Below are 23244 nucleotides of genomic sequence, written 5' to 3'. Positions count from 1 at the left end.
CAAACTATTTACTTGCTGCATATAGACCATATATTGGAACTTTTTTGCCGGAGAATTCTAAAAAGGCCTATCAGACTGATAAGGTTTTGGTTATCCGGCAAACTAAAATCCTGATTGTTGTGCAAAGGGCTTGGATTAGATTAACAGTGGTTTCACTGACTATTGGGAAAGCTGCCTTCAAAGGAAAGAATTTATTATCTGAGGATAAATAGGATAAAGAGTCCTCATATATGACATCAGATGGGGCCAGGGTCAGACCTATAAAGCTAAAGCTCTGATACTCTCTAACATGCTTTACTGAGTATGTGCAGGACTTTCCATGTCAGGTTTCTGTGAGAGGTCCTCTCAAACAATGTTCTCTCCAAGGTGTATGCAAATTTGTTTTCGTGTGAACAACAATTTTTTTAAAGCAACAATTTTTGGGCGCCAGTATTAGGATTGCATTTCTGTATATAGCACAAAGAAAAATTAATATGAGTGACCATGTAAAATCTGTGAGTAATGCTCCAAAATATATGAGCAATCACTCACTCGCTCATCTTAGAGGGAACTATGCTTTCAAATTGTTTTTTTCTGAAGGAGGCCAATGGTCAATTAGCTGAGCTCTCATATTGCTTTTTCCTTCTTCTGAGGTAAACGTTCACAGAAAATATATTTTTCTGCCCCCTGTCTAGTTACTATTTTTTTTCCAAATAAAGTTCCTTTGTTAGGTTTTTCACCATTTTTCAAGTTTACTTTCTTGTGTGTGAGCTCTCTGCATGGCTCTCTGCATTGAGAGTATCGGGTGGGCTTTTATTTCTGTTGAAATTCAATTGTTTGATTTTGTTGTGACTTTCTTTTTATTGATGTCACAAAAAGAGAAGATGGCCAGCAGCTTCAGAAAGTGTCCCCCTATGCAACTGAATGACTATCACTAACTCACATGATGTTTATGTGGTGTACCTGAGGGATGAGCAAAACATCCATAGTTGAAGCACCTACATACAGATGACTCCCAGAGGAGCTTATGGAAAAAGTCTTTAGGTCAGATAAGTCTGAAACATCAGAACTGACATCGAAATGCCCAGGAGTTCCACTGGATGCTGGGAGTACACTGGCATTGGGGAAGCATTGCTCTTCACTGACATTGAGTATTGGTAAGGACCAGAGAGATAGAGCTTCTGCTAGCTCTCCCTACCTGATGAAAGCAAGAGATGCTACTTCATTAATATGGGCATCAGAGGTTTCAGCATTGATTCATTGAGTGAAGGTGAAGAAGCATAAACTTTGCTCCCAGTCAATTTGCAATTCTGAGAGCAGAGTGATACAGGCTAGGGCTGAACATCATTCCAAGGATTGCCACAGAGAGGACTGATCACCCTTGCAGTGGTCTGGGAGATTGTGTCAGTCTTCAGGGGCCAAAGGCGCAGCCACTGATACCCCTCAGCGGTCCCAGGAAGATATCACCAATTCCCCTGCTTCCCATGCAGTTTTAGAATTGGCAGTTTTTGAGGAGGAGTCAGAGAGAAGGATCCAGGAAGCAGTAAAGCACAATCTAACAGTGGTGCATCAACATCATCAATGTTGATACATCCTGAGGTTTATCCAATCCTGTAGATTCTAATAGTGCCTGGTGGTATTGCATTGATGGAGAGACCCAGAGGAGTTCAGCATTAGATTCCACTGTACTGATGTTGATCTTCAGTGCATTGGGGTAAGAATTTCCATCAAGACATAAAGCGTCATTGGAGAGTAGCTCCAATAGTCAAACGGATCCTCACTGAGGCATTAGCTGCTAGTCAAATGGAGACTCAGATAACTTCTCTATATTCTGAGTCGGAATCTGAGCCTGAGCATCTTCTGAGGTACCCGTTCCACCCAACTCATGATTTTATAAACATCTGTCAGTCATTTCCCTTCTCACCCATCTCTCTTCCAGGCTGAGGAGTCTTAATCTATATAACTTCTCATCAGAGATGAGCAGTTCTATCCCCTTTATCATTTTTATTGCCCTTCTTCACCTTTTCTAGTTTTACTCTGCCTTTTTTTAGATGGGGAGACCAGAACTTCACATTAGTCCAGAGTAACTTTGGACAACAGGTTCACAGTAGATTTCTCCTATTGGAAATCCTGCTACATTGTCCATTAAGAGGATCTTGGTCTACCCCTCTACATCAGGAACTGTTCTCAAGAAGCTTTCATCCTTCTTAGAGGCCAAAGTGGTTGACCTCATTCCACCACAAGAAAGAGGATGGGATTTTATTACAAGCATTTCCTGATCCCAAAGAAAACAGGAGGACTTAAGACCTGTTAAGTTCAAGATGATTTCTGTAGGCACCTTATTCCTCTTTTTGGAAATGGGAGACTGGCTGTGTTTCCCACATAGGTATATTTCCATGTCACAGGAAATATCTCAAATTTGTAATAAGGAGATACTATCTCAAATATTGTGGGCTGCTTTTCAGCGTCAGTGCTACACATCTTCTCAAAATGCTTAGCTATGGTGGCTGCACATCTCTGCAAACTGGGAGTGCATGTGCCCCCCTATCTGGACAATTAATTGATCAAGAGCACATCTCAAGGAGCCACCACTGAATCAATGAACTAAATCATCCAGACATTGGAGTTGCTAGGTTCATAATAAATTACTCAAAATTCCACTTGACCCCAAATGGAATTTATAGGAGTTCTACTAGAGATGACTCTGGTAAAAGCCTTTCTTCCACAAGAAAGGATCACCAACTTGATAACTATAGAAGAAGGAATAAAAAAGAGCAGATATCAACATGAGGCATGTTGAGGATGTTGGGCATAATGGCATCCACAGTTCACGTCACTCCCCTGGCACATCTCCATATGAGACGAGCCCAATGGACCCCAACAATCTCAATGGTCGCAAGCCACAGCTCAGGGACTTTCTTAGTAGCCGAACCAAACAAATCTTGCCAGGGGAATATTTTTCCAAATTCCATCTATCCAAATTTCTGTAATAATAGATGTGTCCAACCTGGGTTGGGGAGTTCATGAAGTGAGCCCAGCATGACATAGTTAATATAGGCGGACTATAAATATTTTAAATAAATAAATAAATATTCCTAGGAGAATATCATTTCTCAGGAGAAATGATATTGCATAAATCTCATAGAGCTAAGGGTGAACCAGAATGCTTTCAGAGCTCAGTTGGTCAACAAAATTGTTCCAATTAAGACAAACAACCTAGTGGCCACTTTTATATAAATAAGCAGGAAGAACAGGCTTGTATCTCTTGTACTGGGAGTCTGTCAGAATGTGGAGTAGGGACATTTCTGAAGTAATGACACTTAAGAGTTACATATCTGGTGGTCAAAACAACATGGTTCACTGCCAGGGTGATTCTGAGCAAGTCCAGAAAAGATCATGCTCTTCTTCTCCTGTATTCTTTGAAGCGGGTGCAAATGTATACACAGAAAAACGCAAGAGGCTTTCAAAGTGAAAGCAGCTCTATGCATACTTTCTGTTCCCTGACCTACTCCTGACCCTGTTTTGCTGCAGGTAAAAGTATAAATACTGTGAGCAGCTTGGGCACTTTTACTTGCAGTGAATATAAAGGGGCAATTATGCATTTTAATGAAGCATATAGATAATGTAATTGTTTTAATTTGTTTTATGTTCTTGATGATTGTTATTTTTAAGGTCTGTTATGTTAATGTCCATTGATTATACTACTGTGAATGTTTGAGATGCAGCCCGCCTTGAACCACATTGTGAGTAAAAGCGGAAGAAAAGTAATTTTAAATAAATAAATATGCTAGTGGACACACTGTCAAATCCTAGAACTGCATGAGGGCAGGGCCAGTGCAAGGGTATTAGGCACCCTAGGCAAACCTGCTGCCTTGCACCCCCCCCCCCCCCACCTCAGTCCAGGTTCCAGCTCTGGCCTTGACCTCATTCACTGAGACAGGCCCCCTCTCTTACACACACTTAGGTTCCTTGTCTCATTCACACACGAACCCTTACACGGGCTCCCTCCCTCTCTCTCATTCACACCATTTCTCTCGTACAGACACAATCCCTCTCACACACACACACACACACACACACACACACACACTCACAAAAGCTCATGGCCCGCTGAGACTCTGCTTCTCTCGGCTGTGAGCAGGATGGGTGTTGCTCGTGGCCTACCAAGTCTCTGTTTCTCTTGGCCGCGAGCAGGATGGGTGCTGCTCACAGCCTGTCAAGTCTCTGTCGTTCGGGGCCTGTTGAGTCTCTACTCCTCTCGGCCACAAGCGGGATAGGCTCTACTCACGGCCCCATATGTCTGCTCTTTGCCACCCCCTAATGGAGTGCCCTAGGCAACTGCCTAGTTCGCCTATTGGAATGTGCCGGCTCTGCATGAGTGATCCCTGGACAGAGGAGTAGCAAAGAACATCCATGGTGTTTGCATCTCCTCTGAACAGGATGTTTCCTCAGTTCTATTTGAGGAGAGGGTCTCAGAGCAAGTTAGCCTCGGATACCTTCTCCCTAAATTGGGGACAGAGTCTTCCATACATAAATCCTCCCATTTGTTTAGTGACAAAGACTTTGCTAAAACTCAGAAGAGACCAAGGGAGTATGATCCTAATAGCTGCTCACTGGCCAAGGCAGATTTGGTTCCCATGTCTGTGGGGGTTGTCCATCATAGAATCAGTTTGGCTGGGGAATTCCCCAGGTTTCATCATGTAGAAGCAAGGGACAATGCTTCATCTCAACATCTGGTCCCTAGCTTTCACAGCCTGGATGTTGAGAGGGTAGCATTAAGTTCCCTGAACCTATTGGATGACGTGTCTCGTGTTTTTCTGGCTTTTAGGAAGGTTTCCACCAGAAGGTTATATGGTTTTGAAGAGGTTTGCCTTATGGTGTGAGAAAAAGGCTCTAAATCCTTTCTCCTGTACCACATAAAATCTGCTTGAAGTTCTTCTACATCTTTCAGAGTCTGGTTCACCTCAGCGCAACTGGCACTTACCATCAACATGTAAAAGGAAATCCCATCTCTGTACAGCCTTTAGGTGGCAGATTCATGTGAGGCCTGCTTCTACTGAAGCCTCCCATCAAGCCTCCTGCTGTGTCATGGGACCTCGATGTGGTGTTGACTCAGCTGATAAAAGCTCCTTTTGAGCTATTAAACTCCTGTGAGCTGAAGTACCTGATCTGGGAGATCATATTTTTGGTGGTGGTACTTCAGCACCCTGAGTTAGAGAGCTCTAGGCAATAGTGACTTATCCGCCCTCTATAAAGTTTTCAACAATAGGGTGGTTCTGCACATGCATCTTAAATTCCTATCTAAGATAGTATCAGACTTCCATCTTAACCAATCAATTGTCCAGGAAACACTTTTTTCCAAAGCCACATATCCACATATCCACATAACCGAACAATCCTTACACAGGCTAGATTGCAAAAGAGCCTTAGCCTTCCATTTGGAGCAGGCTGCACCGATTAAAAAATCAATCTAGCTGTTTGTTTCTTTTGATCCTATTAGACCAGGAATTGCTGAAGCCAAATGCACACCGTTTTATTCGGTAGCAGATTGCATCCCTTTCTGTTATACCCAGGCATTCCTGACACTGCAAAGACATGTCAAGGCTCATACGGGCTGATGCAAAATCAATGCTTAAAAAATGTGTCCGAAATGGGCGCACGTTTTTTGAACGCGTGCACATCCACTTCTCTTGGGCACTCGAAGCAACAGGCAAATGAGAAGCTGCGCTAAAAGGGATGCACAATGGGTAATTTGTTCGTCCCTAGCACTCTGCATCAGGTGCCCAGGAGACATGGCTGTGTGCCCACAGCAGCCTGGCCAGAGCTCCCTCCCCACCCCTGATAGGGCTGTTCCTGATTGGTCCTTTTCGCTGACCCTTGTCAGTAAAAAGGACCAATCTCCTTTCAGGACAGCCTTCTGAAAGGAGACTGGTCATTTCACTACCATGTGACAGTGAATGGACCAATCGGCAGTAAGTGAAGGCGTGAATAAATTAATATTAAGTGCCAGACAATTAATTTATTCACACCTTCACTTACTATTGGCAGGGGTTCCAATTGGGGATGATGCTTTCTGTGGCTCTCTCTATGAGAAACCACAGAAAGCAGGATTTAATTTTTGAGCCCTTGAGTGCAGATTGATTCTGCTTTCTGTGGTTCCTCCTACTTAGTACCATGACGATACTAATGGGAGGAATCACAGAAAGCAGTATTTTTTGTTTTTTTCAGTGAGCCTTTGAGTGCAGCATGCTTTAACACCAACTCCCAGGCAGATGTTAAATTTGCCGCATTAAAATGGGTGCCATGGACACGTGGCAATTTTTCGCATTGCGGGGTAATAGCTAATAGCCATGTCTACGTGGAATTTACGTGTGATGAGCACTATTAGCAGCAGCTAAAAAATCAAATAGAATGTCAGGAATTATTTGTAAAGGAATGGAGAATAAACAGTGAATATCATAGCGCCCTTGTATATATCCATGGTTTGAGCACGCCTTGGGTATTCTGTGCAGTTCTGGTTGGATGAGCCATTTGTTTCTTTGTTTACCATAATTTACTGTGGGGTTTATATTGAAATAGTTTGTCTAACTATGTATGGGCTTTTAATATTCCATATTCTGACTATCTCTGAATTATCCATCTAAGTAGTTAGCCAGATAAAACTTTTCCGAATGATTTGGAGTCAGTTTGGGGGCATTTCGAGGCACAGTTAAGTTAGGTAAATAAGATATCCGACTAGTCTGGTCATGCGAGAGAGGAATCCTGAAGTTAGCCAGATAAGTTTATCCGCTAACTAACTAGGACTTTATCCAGCTATATTCAGCAGAGCGCCAAATGGCCAACGCTCCTCTTAATAGCCTGGACAAGTTATTCAGCTAATGTTAGCTGGATAACTTGTCTGCTCCCCATACTGCTGAATATCATGCTCTAAATTTTAGCCACTTCACAAGGTATTTTTAAAATTAAGTTGATAGGGGGCATTAGATAGCTCAGTGGCCTGGCACAGGGATTTAGAGCCCCACACCTCTAGGTTATCAGTTAAAATCTGTCTCAAGACAGTAGTAAATTTAGTCATTAACATTTCACAGCTATTTTATGCCCGGTATGAGATGACTTGGACAAGTTTCCACATCTCTATAAAAACATCAACAGAAGACAAGAACTGACTGGGCATGAGAATGAATTATCATCTCACTCATACAATGAGGGCATGCAAATCTTTCTCATGCATATTCATTGTAGATATCCTGAAAACCTGGCCTGTTTGTGGTACTAAGGGGCTGGAGTTCGCCATCACTGACCTAGGCGCATGCCTTGGGTGCCAAATTCTGAAGGCACCTGAAAACTAGGACTCCCCTGCTGCTGATTTCTGGGGGCAAAATCTCCCACCTCTGGTTCTCTGCCTATAGGTGCCATAATTTTAAATCCGGCCCTGCTCCCCCCACAGTCCCCCCTCCCTTCAGCACCACCTTTCCTTCCTTGCCCTCCCCCCTGACATTACATTCCTTCCCCTCCCCCAAGATTTCCTTCAGCTGGCGAGGGGAATCAGGTGAGAAGAGCTTCTTACCTGCTGTTGCTGCCTCCTCCTCTGCCTTTTTCCCTCTGAAATCAGAATTGTGCAGGGCCCAATACTCTTGCAAGACCGACTGGCCTTGCACAGTTCCGATTCTAAAGTAAAATAAAAATTGAAGATATCTATATATATTTTTTTTTACTTATGACCTGATGTGGAAGGCGCTGGGGGCTGTGAGAGAGGGGCTGTCCCGATGCTTATTTTTGCCCCGGAGCTGCGTGGAGAAAGGCAGAAGCAGCAGGAATCCAAGGGGGGTGGGGGGGGGGGAGAGTCAAAAGTAGCAAGCACTGTGAAAAAGTGGTGCCGCATTAACACCGGCCCAGCAGCGGTGGCTGTCATCTGCCTCCCTTTTCTCACTTCCTGGCACACCTGGGGTTCTCCCCTGGCACATCAGTTGGGAACCTCTGCCTTGTGAGTTCATGTTTGTCTTTCTGTCTGTCTGTGCCCCCTACTTGCCCCAATAACTTTTGTACCATTCAATTTCATTCCATTTTTTTTGACACCATTGGTTAGTAGTCACATCCAGATGCAAACTTCTGAACCATAAAAGGAAACTAGGCATCAGGAAACGGTCACACGTCTAGTTGTTTAAATTAACTCTACTTCAAAGGCAGCCTGAAAATGGTGGGTTTTTCTGTCATTAAGAATAAAACACTGCAAACCCCGAAATGCTTTTTGCTGGCAGTTTAAAAAAAGAAAACCAAAAAGAACCAACCTGTTTTGTTTTTTTCTTGAATCACCTGGGTCTCCCTAGTCGTCCCAGCAAAGTGCACATAAATTAAGCCCTGAGAATCTTCTCTCTCACTCCGTTTCAGGGAAAGCCAGCAGCGCCTCCAGGATGACTTTGCCGAGATGATAGCTCAGTCTCTAGAGAAGAGGGCAGCTGAAGGCTACAACAGCCGCAAGCTGTCCCGAGTGGCCAGTTACCGAGGAGGAACCCTGGAGTATTTACAGCTGACCACCGCACCCAACTCCATCACGTACCTGTAACCAAAAGGCCGGGGCCCTTCAACCCAATACATGAGCAGGGGGCGGGCGAGAGCAACAGGAGCCTCATTTCTTGTGCTGCTTCCACGCTGCGGAATTTGTTGCTACAGGAAATTCATCTGGAGGAGGACTATTTGTGTCCATTGACTGTTTATTTTTTTTATTTGAGGCTTGGTTTATTATGACCGATGTTTTACGGTTTTGTTTTGGTTTTTTTTTTTTTTGCTTTTAGAGGTTCATGACTGGTATATTTTAATCTGTTCAGATTATACAGATTTTAATGTTATTGCTTATTATTAGATATATATGTACTATGATGTTTCAATATTTTAGATGTTTTTATTCTGTTCTATGAATGCTATTTTGATTATGTTCTATTTTGATTATGTTCTATTTTGCTTTTATTGAATATTTTGGAAAGACAGATGATAAAAAATGATAAATAAGCAAACAAAGCACTGATACTGCTATGACACCCATGTGCGGCACAGATTTAGAATTAAATGCAGCTTTAGATGAAGCTGGACAAGACACAGGACTGCTTTCTTTTGTATTTCTACTGCACCACAATCGTAATTTATATTGTTCAGCATGTCTGAGGGTCTTCATGTTATAATAAAGTGATAACAGCTTTTGGGTCAAAGATAAGTGAAAGATAGTAAACAAATGGCTTGCGGGAGATAGTGGATCTTCATGAATGTGAATCTGTCACTGGTGGGACATCTGTGTCTAGTCTGAGATCTGATAAGTCGGGCCATAATCTGGTACAAACAGACATGTGACTAGAAATACTTGGGGAATGTATCTGCTTAAAATCATATCCAACATTGGTGCACAGTGATTTGGAACTGAAGTTACAGTCCACATGTGGTACCATATAGTTTTGGATACAGCATGATCTAATTTAGTATTTCTGTAATAATGCTATGAAACTAGCAGATAATGGCATGATAGTTTTATACTTTGGCTATGGTTTTAGCAAACTATAGTGCTGTTTTCCAATGGTTATGTAACTGTTGTAGCACTACAAGTAATACTAGGGATTTGGCATATACTCGTTTATACTTACTTGTCTGATGTTGGGTCTCTGTGCTGGTGATGGCAGAGCTTTGAAGTTGCTAGCACCTCTCAGGTTAATTTTTCCTTAATGACAGAGGCTGGAGAGAGGAAGGGAAAAGACCCGGAGCCACAGAGAGAAAGGAAGAGGTGCCTCACTTCAAGCATCCACAAGCCATATGGACTGCACCATGCTATCTATGACATTTGAATAGTTTATCAGAATTTTCAGGAACTGTTGTAAATTCCCACAATAAATAGTTATCCCCAGCACCAGTGAAACCCTGGTAAATTTAAAGATATATGACCCAGATGCACTAGGCATTTTCCTCCCCAGACACAAAATGGAAAAACACCCTTTGGATTTTCAGAAGGCGTTTGACAAAGTTCCTCATGAGAGGCTTCTAGGAAAAGTAAAAAGTCATGGGATAGGTGGCGATGTCCTTTCGTGGATTACAAACTGGCTAAAAGGCAGGAAACAGAGAGTAGGATTAAATGGGAAATTTTCTCAGTGGAAGGGAGTGGGCAGGGGAGTGCCTCAGGGATCTGTATTGGGACCCGTGCTTTTCAATATATTTATAAATGATCTGGAAAGGAATACGACGAGTGAGGTAATCAAATTTGCAGATGATACAAAATTATTCAGAGTAGTTAAATCACAAGCAGATTGTGATAAATTGCAGGAAGACTTTCTGAGACTGGAAAATTGGGCATCCAAATGGCAGATGAAATTTAATGTGGACAAGTGCAAGGTGATGCATATAGGGAAAAATAACCCTTGCTGTAGTTACACAATGCTAGGTTCCATATTAGGAGCTACCACTCAAGAAAGAGATCTAGGTGTCATAGTCAATAACACATTGAAATCATCAGTTCAGTGTGCTACGGCAGTCAAAAAAGCAAACAGAATGTTGGGAATTATTAGAAAGAGAATGGTGAATAAAACGGAAAATGTCATTATGCTTCTGTATTGCTCCAAGGTGAGACTGCACCTTGAATACTGTGTACAATTCTGGTTGCCGCATCTCAAAAAAGATATAATTGCGATGGAGAAGATACAGAAAAGGGCGACCAAAATAATAAAGGAAATGGAACAGCTCCCCTATGAAGAAAGACTAAAGAGGTTAGGACTTTTCAGCTTGGAGAAGAGACGGCTGAGGGGGGATATGATAGAGGTCTTTAAAATTATGAGAGGTCTAGAACAGGTAAATGTGAATCAGTTTACTCTTTCGGATAATAGAAAGACTAGGGGGCACTCCATGAAGATAGCATGTGGCACATTTAAAACTAATCGGAGAAAGTTCTTTTTCACTCAACGCACAATTAAACTCTGGAATTTGTTGCCAGAGGATGTGGTTAGTGCAGTTAGTATAGCTGTGTTTAAAAAAGGATTGGATAAGTTCTTGGAGAAGTCCATTACCTGCTATTAATTAAGTTGACTTAGAGAACAGCCACTGCTATTACTAGCAATGGTAACATGGAATAGACTTAGTTTTTGGGTACTTGCCAGGTTCTTATGGCCTGGATTGGCCACTGTTGGAAACAGGATGCTGGGCTTGATGGACCCTTGGTCTGACCCAGTATGGAATGTTCTTATGTTCTTATGTTCTTAGTAGGGACGTTCACATAAAACATTTTCAATAGTTTTGTTCATTCATTTAGCCTTTTTTTTTTTTTGCGTCTTTTATTTTTGGTTTGTTTAGTTCATTTCGGTTGTTATGCACATAAAATTGAATTTTCAACATGTGAAAAATGTATGTGCCTAAACTACTGAAACAAATGAAAATGAATGCATATCACACTACTTTAGTACAGGGCTGGCCAACTCCAGTCCTCAAGAGCCACAAACAGACCTGGTTTTCAGGATATCTACAATGGATATGTATGAGAGACATTTACATACTGCCTCACTGTATGCAAATATATCTCATTCATGTTTATTATGGATATCCTGAAAATCAGGCTGGTTTGTGGCTTCTGAGAACAGAATTATCCACCCCTGCTTTAGTACACCTGGTTCAGAGGGACTTTTTCCAAGGTTCCACTATATTTCAAAGCAGGAAACTCTTGCTGCTCTAAAAGAAACCTATTATGCAAAATGGTTGATGTTAATAGCCTCAGAGTTTGAGCAAAGTAATTTTGTTTGTGTAACAATCTACTTCTATTTGTGAAAAATGCCAGTACACTGCATAAACGTATTCCACTGTATTACTGGTATTGTTTCTTTATCAATTGTTTTTGACATTTGATAAGTCTATCAGAAATATAGAGGTAGATTTTCAGCCATGGAGCGGCTAGTTAATTTAGTTGGACATAGTTATCCAGCTAACTTGCGGGTCGATACAGTAAGGTGTGGTAGAAAGAGGTGCGTTAGTGCCGGGCGCACCCGCGTTTGCCGCACGCACAGTTCGGATCACATACCACTGGATACTCTTTAAATGGCATGCAAATGCAAGCCGCGTCCAACGTGCGTCCATGAAGCGCAATTCATTTTATTGTATAGGCGCTTTATACAAACTTTATACAAACTTTATACAAACTTTCCCCCAGCCCCCGCTCATCTGCCCTGGCCGCGTCCATGGGTGCCAGTCTCCGGGGCAGCCCCAGTCCTCTCTCCCCTCCTCCCGAAGCAACTTTAACCAAAAGAAAACCTAAAAACCTAAAATCCCCTCCTCCCGAAGCAAGGCAGGTGAAAAGCGCACACAGTATCCTGGGTGCGCTGGTACCTGTCATTTCAAATGACAGGTACCAGGTAGTGGATCCCAACTTTAACCAAAAGAAAACCTAAAATCCCCTCCTCCCGAAGCGACTCGACATGTAAAGTATTGTGAATAAGTGTAACCAAAGTTAACTTACTTTTTCTTTCTTTCAGCCCTTTCAGCCCTTTCTGCCCTCCTCCGGAGGCGCACACCGCGGATCCCCTGCCTCCCGGGGGCAGCTGGCGGCTTCCAGCGGCTTCCAGTGATCCTCGCCGGCGAAGACGGATGAACGCACGCCCGTAGTGCACGGGCGCTCAAGCCAGCAAAAGCACATGAACGGGCGGGCGTGATGTCACGGCATACGTTCATACGCTTCACTGGCTTGAGCGCTCAAATTGACGGGCGCTCAAGCCAGTGAAGCGTATGAACGTGCTCCGTGATGTCACTCACACCCGTTCTGTGCTTTCGCTGGCTTGAGCGCCCGTGCACTACGGGCGTGCGTTCATCCGTCTTCGCCGGCGGGGACCGCTGGAAGCTGTTTTCGCCACCGGCTGCCCCCGGGAGGCAGGGGAGCCGTGGTGCGCGCCTCCGGAGGAGGGCAGAGAGGGCTGAAAGAAAGAAAAGGTAAGTTTGCTTTGGTTACACTTATTCATAATACTTTACATGTCGAGTCGCTTTTCACCTGCCTTGCTTCAGGAGGAGGGGATTTTAGGTTTTTAGGTTTCGGGAGGAGGGGAGAGAGGACTGGGGCTGCCCCGGAGACCGGCACCCATGGACGCGGCCAGGGCAGGTGAGCGGGGGCTGGGGGAAAGTTTGCCGTCTACCCTTACCCCTTCCTCTAACGCAGGGGTAGGGGTAGGTGGTAAATTAGCAGGTTAAATGCGCGGCTAAACTGCAGGTTAAAAAGGCGATAGTTGGGGCGCACGTTACTGTATGGGAGGGAATAGCTAATCCGATCGTTTACATCTCATATACATGCCACAGGCGGAAAGGGTTACCCGTTGATTTAAAGAAGCGGTAAGGATGGGTTAAAAGGGATAATGAATTGCAGGTTGGACTAACGCGGCCAAATTGTGAGTAGAAAGCGGGTTAGAAGCAGGGTAACCGCGGCTGCACTTTACTGTATTGGCCTGTTAATGGGGATAGTCAGCAGCATGGCCGCGCTGCTGAATATCCCCGACTAACTTAAAGTTAGCCAATTACTGACAAACTGGCTAACTTTAGGACAGAAGGTAAAATGGGTATTGCCTATATAACTATCAAACAAATCCAGATATGGGTATCTGAATTTGTTAGTTAACTTTAGGACAGCCCAATGGGCTGACCAGAGTTAGACGCATTGGCTGAGCGGAGTTATGCGGCTAAGTCTGGCCCACCCGGAAATGCATCCCACCCGCCCCAAAATATGTGCATATGTTGCTGAATATCCCTGGCTAGCCATTTAGATGGATAACTTTTCAGTCATTCATCTAAATTGGTTTTGAATATCGACTTCATAATGCATAAAGGGGCGGATTTTCAGAGCCCTGCTCGCCTAAATCCACCCAAAACCGGGCGGATTTAGGCGAGCAGGGCCCTGCGCGCCGGTATGCCTACATTCAAAGAGGCCTACCGGCGCGCGCAGACCCCGGGACTCGCGTAAGTCCCGGGGTTTTCGGAGGGGGGCGTGTCGGGGGTGTGTTGGGGGGCGGGCCCGGTCGTTGCGGCGTTTCGGGGGCGTGTCGGCAGCGTTTTGGGGGCGGGTACGGGGGCGTGGCTACGGCCCCGGGGCGGTCTGGGGGCGTGGCCGTGCCCTCCGTACCCGCCCCCAGGGCGCGTCCCGGCGCGCAGCAGGCCCGCTGGCGCGCGGGGATTTACTTCTCCCTCCGGGAGGCGTAAATCCCCCGACAAAGGTAAGGATGGGGTTTAGACAGGGCCGGGCGGGTGGGTTAGGTAGAGGAAGGGAGGGGATGGTGAGGGGAGGGCGTTAGAGGATTCCCTCCGAGGCCGCTCCGATTTTGGAGCGGCCTTGGAGGGAATGGGGGTAGGCTGCGCGGCTCGGCGCGCGCCGGCTATACAAAATCAATAGCCTTGCGCGCGCCGATCCAGGTTTTTAGCAGATACGCGCGGCTCCGCGCGTATCTGCTAAAATCCAGCGTACTTTTGCTTGAGTCTGATGTGCAAGCAAAAGTAGGCCAAATCGCGCTGTTTAAAAATCTACCCCAAAGAGTACAGCAATGTTAATGAAAGTGTGTTTGCAAATTGAGAAAGAGACAGAGTGAGCATGAAACACAAGGCAGAAGTGAATGGAGGTGGAAGAGAAGATGATTTCCCTAATGATGAACAGGAGGGAGTAGGTATGGTTGTGTAATCATTTATCAGCGTTAATGATCCTTAGTTAAGGTTTTGGCCAGCAAGCTTTCAGACCCTTATGACTCTGGCATTCTCTGCTGTGCCACTAGATGGCACACCTGCCTCCATGCCTGTTGCCAACACTGCCTCTTCCACATCTGTCTTGACTTCAGCAGTGAATGTCATCTCTGTCTTGCAGGAAGCATCTCTGCATGGAAAGAAAGAGTGAAGAAACTTTTAATGCTATTGTTTTGTACATATTTTTCCTCTGTCTAGATTCTCTAGGGGTTAGTGTCCACAAATGGGTCTGTCTTGCACATACCATGTCAGGAATGAACCCCACTCTTCAGCCAGAGTATGATGGGTATGATCTCAAAGCCACTGCTAATGCTCTTCTTAATACTTGTTGTGGGAATGAGTGGTGATTCCCACAGGCCTAGAGATAAAACTAGTCTCACTCCAGCCTTTCTTAAAACATGTATATTTATTATAGCTTCTCAAACATATAGCAGTAGACTGTCTTCCCTTTAGAACAGTATACTTAATTACTCACAGTTCAAATTTCTCTCAGCTCAGTGTTTTCACAGTATTACGTTATCGGGAGCTGCTTTCCTCCTGGAGACCTGGGCCTGGTCTGCTGATCCGAGCTAGGCTCAAACATTCATTCCCCAGACGCTGGTCATGCCCGCTGAGCTCCACCTGCCCTGCAGGAACCTGGCCACAGAGTATACTCTTCTTAGGGGATTTAAGGTGGACCAGGTGTCTAGCCTGCTCCTGTACAGGTAAATATGAGAATACTAGGGCCACTGCTTCACACTTGCATTGTGTATTGTTAATATTTACATTTTCAACTAAGTTACTTATGGATAGTGGAGAAAGAAAATGCATTTTTAATATATTCAATAAATAATTTTCAAAAATAAGGCTTTTATTTGGTGCCTGGGTAGTCAGTCTTTAGCCTAGTTATCAGCAGAGAAACTGGCCTTACAAAATGGTCATGTATGCATTTGTGTATCAGTCTGCTGCTCCCATTATTTCATTCAAATTTCTGCCACAGACAGTAGAGCATCCAGTGATCCTTGGCTGGATCCTTGGCTGTTCAGTGCAGCTCAGATGAGATCTCAGGGAGATCTGCACACAGGGCCGGATTTTAAAAGGGTTACGCGCATAAGGTACGCGCGTAACCCTTTTAAAACGCCTCTGCGCGTGCTGAGCCTATTTTGCATAGGCTCGGCAGTGCGCGCAAGCCCCGGGACATGCGTAAGTCCCGGGGCTTGCAAAAAGGGGCAGTCAGGGGCATGGCTAGAGGGCATCGTGTTGGCTCAGGGGCGTGTGGGCAGTCCGGGGCGTGTGGGCAGTCCGGGGCGTGGCCGAGTGCCCCGACACAGGCCGCTGTGTCGGGGCCTGCTGTGCCAGCAGACAGCTGGGGCATGTAAGTTACTACTGCCCGGAGGCAGTAGTAACTTTTTGAATAAAGGTAAGGGGTTAGATAGGGCTGGGGGGTGGGTTAGGTAGGGGAAGGGAGGGGAAGGTGTGGGGGGTGGAGAGAATGGGCAGTGTGCGCAGGGCTTGGCGCGCTCAAGGTGCACAAATGTGCACCCCCCTTTGTGTGCGCCGACCCTGGATTTTATAAGATACGCGCGGCTACGTGCGTATCTTATAAAATCCAGCGAACTTTTGTTTGCGCCTGGTGCACGAACAAAAGTACTCGCATGCGTAGATTTATAAAATCTACCCTACATTGCGCTATCAGTAAACATTTTGAAAGCTGCCCTGCCTCTGGTTAGTAGTCATAACTATATGCCAGTTTCTGCCCAAAGAAGGAAGCTATGCAACATGCAATGTTACACATCATCTTGTTTTACTTATGATTTGTTCTTTGCAAGGTGACATCAATATATACAATCTATATGCTGGACAGGAAAAATAATTTTTAAAGTACATTTGAAAAAATATTATTATAAAACAAGCTGCTCAGCTGAATTCCAAAAATAATTCAATTTTAACAAATTGTTGCCACACCCTCTGGGGCAGATTTTAAAAAAGTATGCCCATGCGTACTTTTGTTTGCGTGACTGGCGCAAACAAGAGTATGCCGGATTTTAATGGCGTAGCCATGCGTATCTTTTAAAATCCAGGGTCGGCGCACGCAAGGCTGCGCAAAATTGGCAGCCTGCGCTTGCCGAGCCGCCCAGCCTCCCTCGTTCCCTCCGAGGCCGCTCCAAAATCGGAGCAGCCTCGGAGGGAACTTTCCTTCCACCCCCCCACACCCCCCCACACCTTCCCTTTCCTTCCCCTACCTAACCCACCCCCCCAGCCCTATCTAAACCCCCCCTACCTTTGTTTAAAAAGTTTTGCCTGCCTGAGGAAGGTGTAACTTGTGCGCGCCGGTGGGCTGGTGGCACGCCATCACCTGACTAGGGGGCTGGTCCGGAGGCCTCGGCCATGCCCCTGGAACGCCCCCGGGCTGGCACCACGCCCCCAACACAGCCCCGGAACACCCCAAATGTCGCTCTGCCCCCAACACGCCCCCCCGACACGCCCCCTAGCAAAGCTCCGGGACTTATGCTCGTCCTGGGGCTTGCGCACACCGCCGAGCCTATTCAACATAGGCTCAGAACGTGCAGGGGGAGCTTGGGGCAGGTTTTCAGGGGGTATGCGCTTATCTTACGCGCATACCCCTTTGAAAATCTGCCCCTCTCTGTATAATGAACTCCATCATTTAAAGTGGCTCACATCAAAAGGCTTTTTAAAATCAAGATAACTCCAAATACTGCTGCAATACTCCCCACCAAAATGCCTAGATCTCAATCTATCTCACCTCATCGAAAGCATCTCCACCCAAATCAACATGGACCTACCGGCAATCATCTTAGGAGATTTCAACTTCCATATTGATGCCATTCCCCTTCCCCTCCCATGCAACCTCCTCCTGAACACCATGGCCGCAATGGGCTTCAATCAAATTATCAAGTTACTGACCCAGAGATCAGGCCACACCCTTGACCTCATATTCATCAATGACAAAGTTACATCCACAAACAACCCACCCAACCCACCCACCCACGACAACCAGCATTCCTTGATCAGACTACAAGCTAATCCAGACCATACTCCAAATGAAAACCAACCACACTGAAACCAACCACCCCAAAAAATAAATCGAATTCCACAAACCATGCACTAGCAAAGACCTGATAGAAACCCTCCCCAACGCCTTAAACACCCTTGACCTCAATGATGCAAACACTGCTATCAACTCTTGGATCACCATCAACTCCAAAGTCGCCAAATGCCCATTTATCTCCAAAGAAGTCAACACGGACAACCCCCACAAAACACCATGGTACAACCCAGAACTGAAAAACACCAAACGACTTCTCAGGCAAGCAGAAAAAAGATGGAGAAGACACCCTACCTCACCGCACCTTGACAGATACAGAACACTACTCCACATATACAGAACCGACACCGACAAAGCCAAATGAGAATTCTATGCAAAGAAAATTGACCAACACCAATGTAACCCAAGAGCCCTATTCAACATTGTCTCCAACCTGACCCAATCTAGCTTCAACCCACTGTCAAAGGAAGGCTCCACGAAGACATGTGAAGAACTCGCCCAATTCTTTACAGATAAAATCACAAAGCTAATACCTACCAACCCGCAAGCATGCTCGGAAAAGCCAATTCCCCACACCACAACACTCCCTACTTGGACCAACTTTGACCTCATTGCCTCAACAGAAGTCAATAAGATCATACAAGAAAATCAACCCAGCCACCCACCCACTTGACCCCATCCCAGTTAAAACCCTCAAGCTGGTCCCTGAAATCATTGCCAAACAGATAATAAATACATCCCTTGAACAAGGCCTCTTTCCTGAAGCCCTCAAATATGCTATAATAAAACCCATACTAAAAAAATCCCAACTGGATCCCTCTGACCCTGCTAACTACAGACCCATCTCGAACCTGTCTTTTATATCGAAGATCCTAGAAACAATAGTCAACCACCAACTCCTGGAACACCTGGAAACACACAAAATCCTCTACCCTACCCAACACGGCTTCAGGAAATACCAAAACGCTACTTCTATCCCTCACAGACACCACCCTGAGAGGCCTAGATACCAGACATTCCTACCTCCTGATACTACTGGACATCTCTGCCACCTTCGATACCATCAACCACAACTCTTTACTTGCCTGGCTAATGGAAATCGGACTTGGTGACAACACCATAAATTGGTTTAAATCCTACCTATCGAATAGATCCTACAAAGTGCAATAAACAACAGTGAATCAAAACCTTTCCCACTCCCCCATGGCGTTCCACAAGGTTCATCTCTCTTCTCCACCCTATTTAATATATACATGCTCCCCCTCTGCAAACTCCTCTCCAGCCTGAACCTCCACTACTTCATATATGCAGACGATGTCCAGATACTACTCCCCATGAAAGAAAACATACAACACACCCTTTTATTGGGGGAATCCCACTCAGCCCAAATAAAAAACCTCCTTACTCAGTTATCCCTCACACTCAATCACAAAAAAACAGAAATCCTTTACATTACGAACAAGCTCCCCTCAAAAAACATTCAAGACTCCTCGCCCTCACAACCACTCAGCCAATGCATCACCAAAGTAAGAGACCTAGGAATCACATTGGACTCCAACTCAATCTAAAAAAACATATCCACGCAACTATAAAAGAGGGCTATTTCAAGCTACAAGTCCTCAAGAAACTCAAGCCCCTCTTCAATCAAGACTACAGGACAGTGCTCCAATCCCTCTTATTCTCTAAACTGGACTACTGCAACTCCCTCCTCCTCGGGCTCCCTTCAGCCTCCCTCAAACCCCTTCAATTACTCCAAAATGCAGCAGCCAGATCCCTAACAAACAGCAGTCGATCCTCCCACATCACACCAGTCCTTAAAGACCTCCATTGGCTCCCCATAACCCATAGAATACAATACAAAGCCCTAAACCTTTTACACAAAACCATCTACAATAACAATACAGAATGGCTAAAAGACGTCCTCCACCTCCATGACACCCAAGGAAACCTCAGATCCAAAAACACCAGCCTGCTAAACATACCCTCCACCAAACAGGCGCACCTCACCACAATCAGAGAGCGTGCCATATCAATAGCTGGCCCCTCTTTATGGAACAAACTTCCTGCACAACTCAGACTGGAACCCTCAACACAGTCTTTCAAAAAGACTCTAAAAACTTGGTTATTCCGAAATGCCTTCCAGCTCCTCTTCCACTTTCCCATCACTATCGCAAGATACAATGTAACCGTCACTAACAGGCCGATACACTACGGTGCGCTCCGACAGAGTGCACTGTTAGCCGGCATTTGGATGCGCGTTTTGGACGCTCTAGCTTTACCCCTTATTCAGTAAGGGGTAATACCGCGTCCAAAATGCGCGTCCAACCCCGCGAACCTAATAGCGCCCGCAACATGCAAATGCATGTTGATGGCCCTATTAGGTATTCCCGCGTGATTCAGAAAGCAAAATGTGCAGCCAAGCCGCACATTTTGCTTTCAGAAATTAGCGCCTACCCAAAGGTAGGCGCTAATTTCTCCTGGCACCGGGAAAGTGCACAGAAAAGCAGTAAAAACTGCTTTTCTGTGCACCCTCCGACTTAATATCATGGCGATATTAAGTCAGAGGTTCCGAAAGTTTAAAAAAGTAAAAAATAATTTAAAAAAATTTTTTAAATGGGCCCGCGGCTGGTGGGTCGAAAACCGGACCCTCAATTTTGCCGGTGTCCAGTTTCCAAACCCATGGCTGTCAGCGGACTCGAAAACCGACTCCGGCAAAATTGAATGTCGTCTGTCAAACCCGCTGACAGCCGCCGCTTCCGTCAAAAAAGAGGCACTAGGGACGCGGTAGTGTCCCTAGCACCTCTTTTTCCCGCCGGGCCTAATTTTAATAAATTAAAATACTGAATCGCGTGCACAGGAGAGTGGCCTGGGCGCTCGCCCGCTCTCCCCCATTTTTACTGTAACGGCCCATATGTTATTAAGCCTTATTGTATACTCGTGAACCACAATTAAGCTCCAAACTGCTCCCAGTGTTCTTACTGAGACAATGTAATAATCTCTCGAGTTGCCTACTGTTTCAATATAACTTATGTTCTTGAGTTTCCTACTGTTACAATGTAACTATAAGTTTTTGAGTTTCTGACTGTTACAATGTAATAATAAGACTGTTATAACTTAACAATATAAGTTTTTGAGTTCCTTACTGTTACAATGTAAAAATAATAAGACACCTTAGTCATATTATTCTCTGTGTTAACATGTAAACCGATGTGATATACCCCAATGAATGTCGGTATATAAAAGCAAATAAATAAAAGAAATCTGCAAAGATGAGACAGATCCTCAGGAACAGCAGAAACAAAACAAAAAAAATCTTGGAAAATGAACACCGTGCCCAGAAGCAAACCCTAGTTCCTGCAGCTGGTAACCTGAAAGGGCAGGCTCTTCACAAGTTAACGCTGTTCGCATTTCTAGCCTCTTGAAAGCAACCATGAGAACCTAAGAGTTGTCATGCGGGGGCACATCGAGCCCAGCATCGTGTCTCCAATAGTGGCCAATCCAGATCTTCTGTATGGCTTACCCCATGTCAAATAAATGCGCATGAACTTTTCCGAGCCTTCCATAATGAACTGGTCATTCTTCATAGTTTGACAGGTATAAAAGCAGGCCTTCAGCAGTGCCCTGTGAAATGAATTAGGTAAGACACCCACCAGCTTTCATTTCTTGCAAATAAACTTTTTTTTTAATCTCCCGATACCCATAAAATTATAGTACGCACACCGGCACGCTGTTTGCTTTTCAACTAGTCTTTGCTTTCCTGCTGTTGCTACATTTTACTGTAAACCGGGGTGAAGGCTAATTGCTAAACCTCGGTATATAAAAGCTCTGAAATAAAAAAAAATAATAATTTTGAAGACTTGTTTTATGGAGCCACTTTAGGGAAAATCTGTTTATTGAGCAGAAAGGTACAAAACTTAGTCCAACAATTCTAAAACTGCTTTTCTGAGACAAACTTGTGGGAAAATGGAACAGGCTGTTTTATAAATTATTGTTATATTTGAAAACAAAGCGATTTTACAAATCTGCATATAAGAAAGAAAAGATGTAGGTCCTTGCTCCAAAGGGCTTGTGTAAAGGTGAAAATGGTGGTCATATGAAGGGCATAGGAGTTGAGGAAAGAATTTGCGGCAGCTGCAACAATGAAGGAAGAGAGACATCACCAGCCAATGCTTTGCTTAATCATTATCACCATACTAGCAACTGTGCCCGTTCTATGCCCGGGCGGCGAGCCTTATTGGCACATCTGCTCTTATTTTGAGCAGAAATTTCCTAGAAATTCACTATAAGAGTGTCCCTTCCATATACACACACCCTCATACAGGCTCCCTCACTCTCTGGCACACACACACGTCCCCTCATATAGGCTCCCTCTCTGAAACCCACAGTCAAGCATCCCCTGCACGCCCCCTCTTATCAACCAAGCTGTCTCTCGCACTCTCCCACACCCCCTCTCCTCTCTCACACACACATTCTCTCTCACCGGCATCCCCCTCCCCTCATATAGGCTCCCTCTCTCTGAAACCCACACTCAAGCATCCCCCCACCCACCCTCTCTTACCTCCCATGCTCTCTCTCACACACTCCCCATCCCCCGCTCACCAACCATGCTCTCTGCCCCCCCTCTCTCTCACACCCTCCTGCTCTCTCCCACCCTCCCCTCCCCGACACACATTCTCTGTCATCAGCATGCCGCGGGACCCATGCCATTCGCGGCAAAGATGAAGGCCCAGCGCGCCATTCGCGGCACACAGGGGCCTTCCATTTTTGCCATGAGCATAAAATAGCAGCGGAGACCCCGGCATGTGGTGAATGGAATGCGTCCCGCGGCAAAGATGAAGGCCCGGACACGCCGATCATGGCACATGGGGGCCTTCCCTTTTCGCTGCGAACGGCACAATGGGCCTTCATCTTCGCCGCGAACGGAGCGTGTGGTGCGGGATGCGCTCCATTCACAGCATGCCATGGTCTCCTCAGCTATTTTCAGCCTGTCCCACGATGGCCGCTGCAGAATTCCCCCCGGAGTACCTCTTGTACCTGCTGTTGCGGTGCGTTTGAGCCTCCAAGGCATCCAGGGAGCCGCCTGCGCCCCAAGCCTTATATATTATAGCGCCATCTATCGGCGGGCTGGAGAACATGCACGAGCACTGACGGACACACTACCAAGCCCGATATGTTATGGATAATAATATTTTGCATGTGTTAAGATCCAGGAGGTTGCAGGTTAAAAGGGACACCAGGCGATGTTTTGTGGACACGTGAAGTAATTTCCAAATTTGGGGATAGAATTAAAGCTTTCTTTGAGCAAATTCTTGCCAAAATAACTCTTTCTTGCTAGAAGGAGTCTTATTTAATGACCCTGCCTCATTCAAAATTCAAGGTAAATGCAATAGGCTACTAATGCGAAAAGCTTGTCTGACAGGGAAAGATGAGGTGTGGAAAGATGAGGAAGTCCCTTCTTTTTGGAGATGGATAAATGCCTTTCATAATTTAATGTT

The 23244-nt window shown here is 45.3% G+C and overlaps 1 protein-coding gene across 1 annotated transcript in view; it reads left to right on the top strand.

Moving 5' to 3' along the window:
* The window catches only part of GUCY2C (guanylate cyclase 2C), a 174562-nt gene extending 165819 nt beyond the window's left edge, over positions 1-8743 (top strand). Inside the window, exon 26 of the mRNA XM_029587127.1 lies at positions 8368-8743. Coding sequence (XP_029442987.1) covers positions 8368-8542 — 175 coding nt within the window. The 3' untranslated portion in view covers positions 8543-8743. The remainder of the gene's footprint in view (positions 1-8367) is intronic.
* Positions 8744-23244: the final 14501 nt, after the last annotated feature.

The sequence above is a fragment of the Rhinatrema bivittatum genome, chromosome 2 (assembly GCF_901001135.1).
Source record: "Rhinatrema bivittatum chromosome 2, aRhiBiv1.1, whole genome shotgun sequence".
In the NCBI taxonomy this organism is placed as follows: Eukaryota; Metazoa; Chordata; class Amphibia; order Gymnophiona; family Rhinatrematidae; genus Rhinatrema; species Rhinatrema bivittatum.
This window is presented reverse-complemented; position numbering and strand designations above follow the sequence as displayed.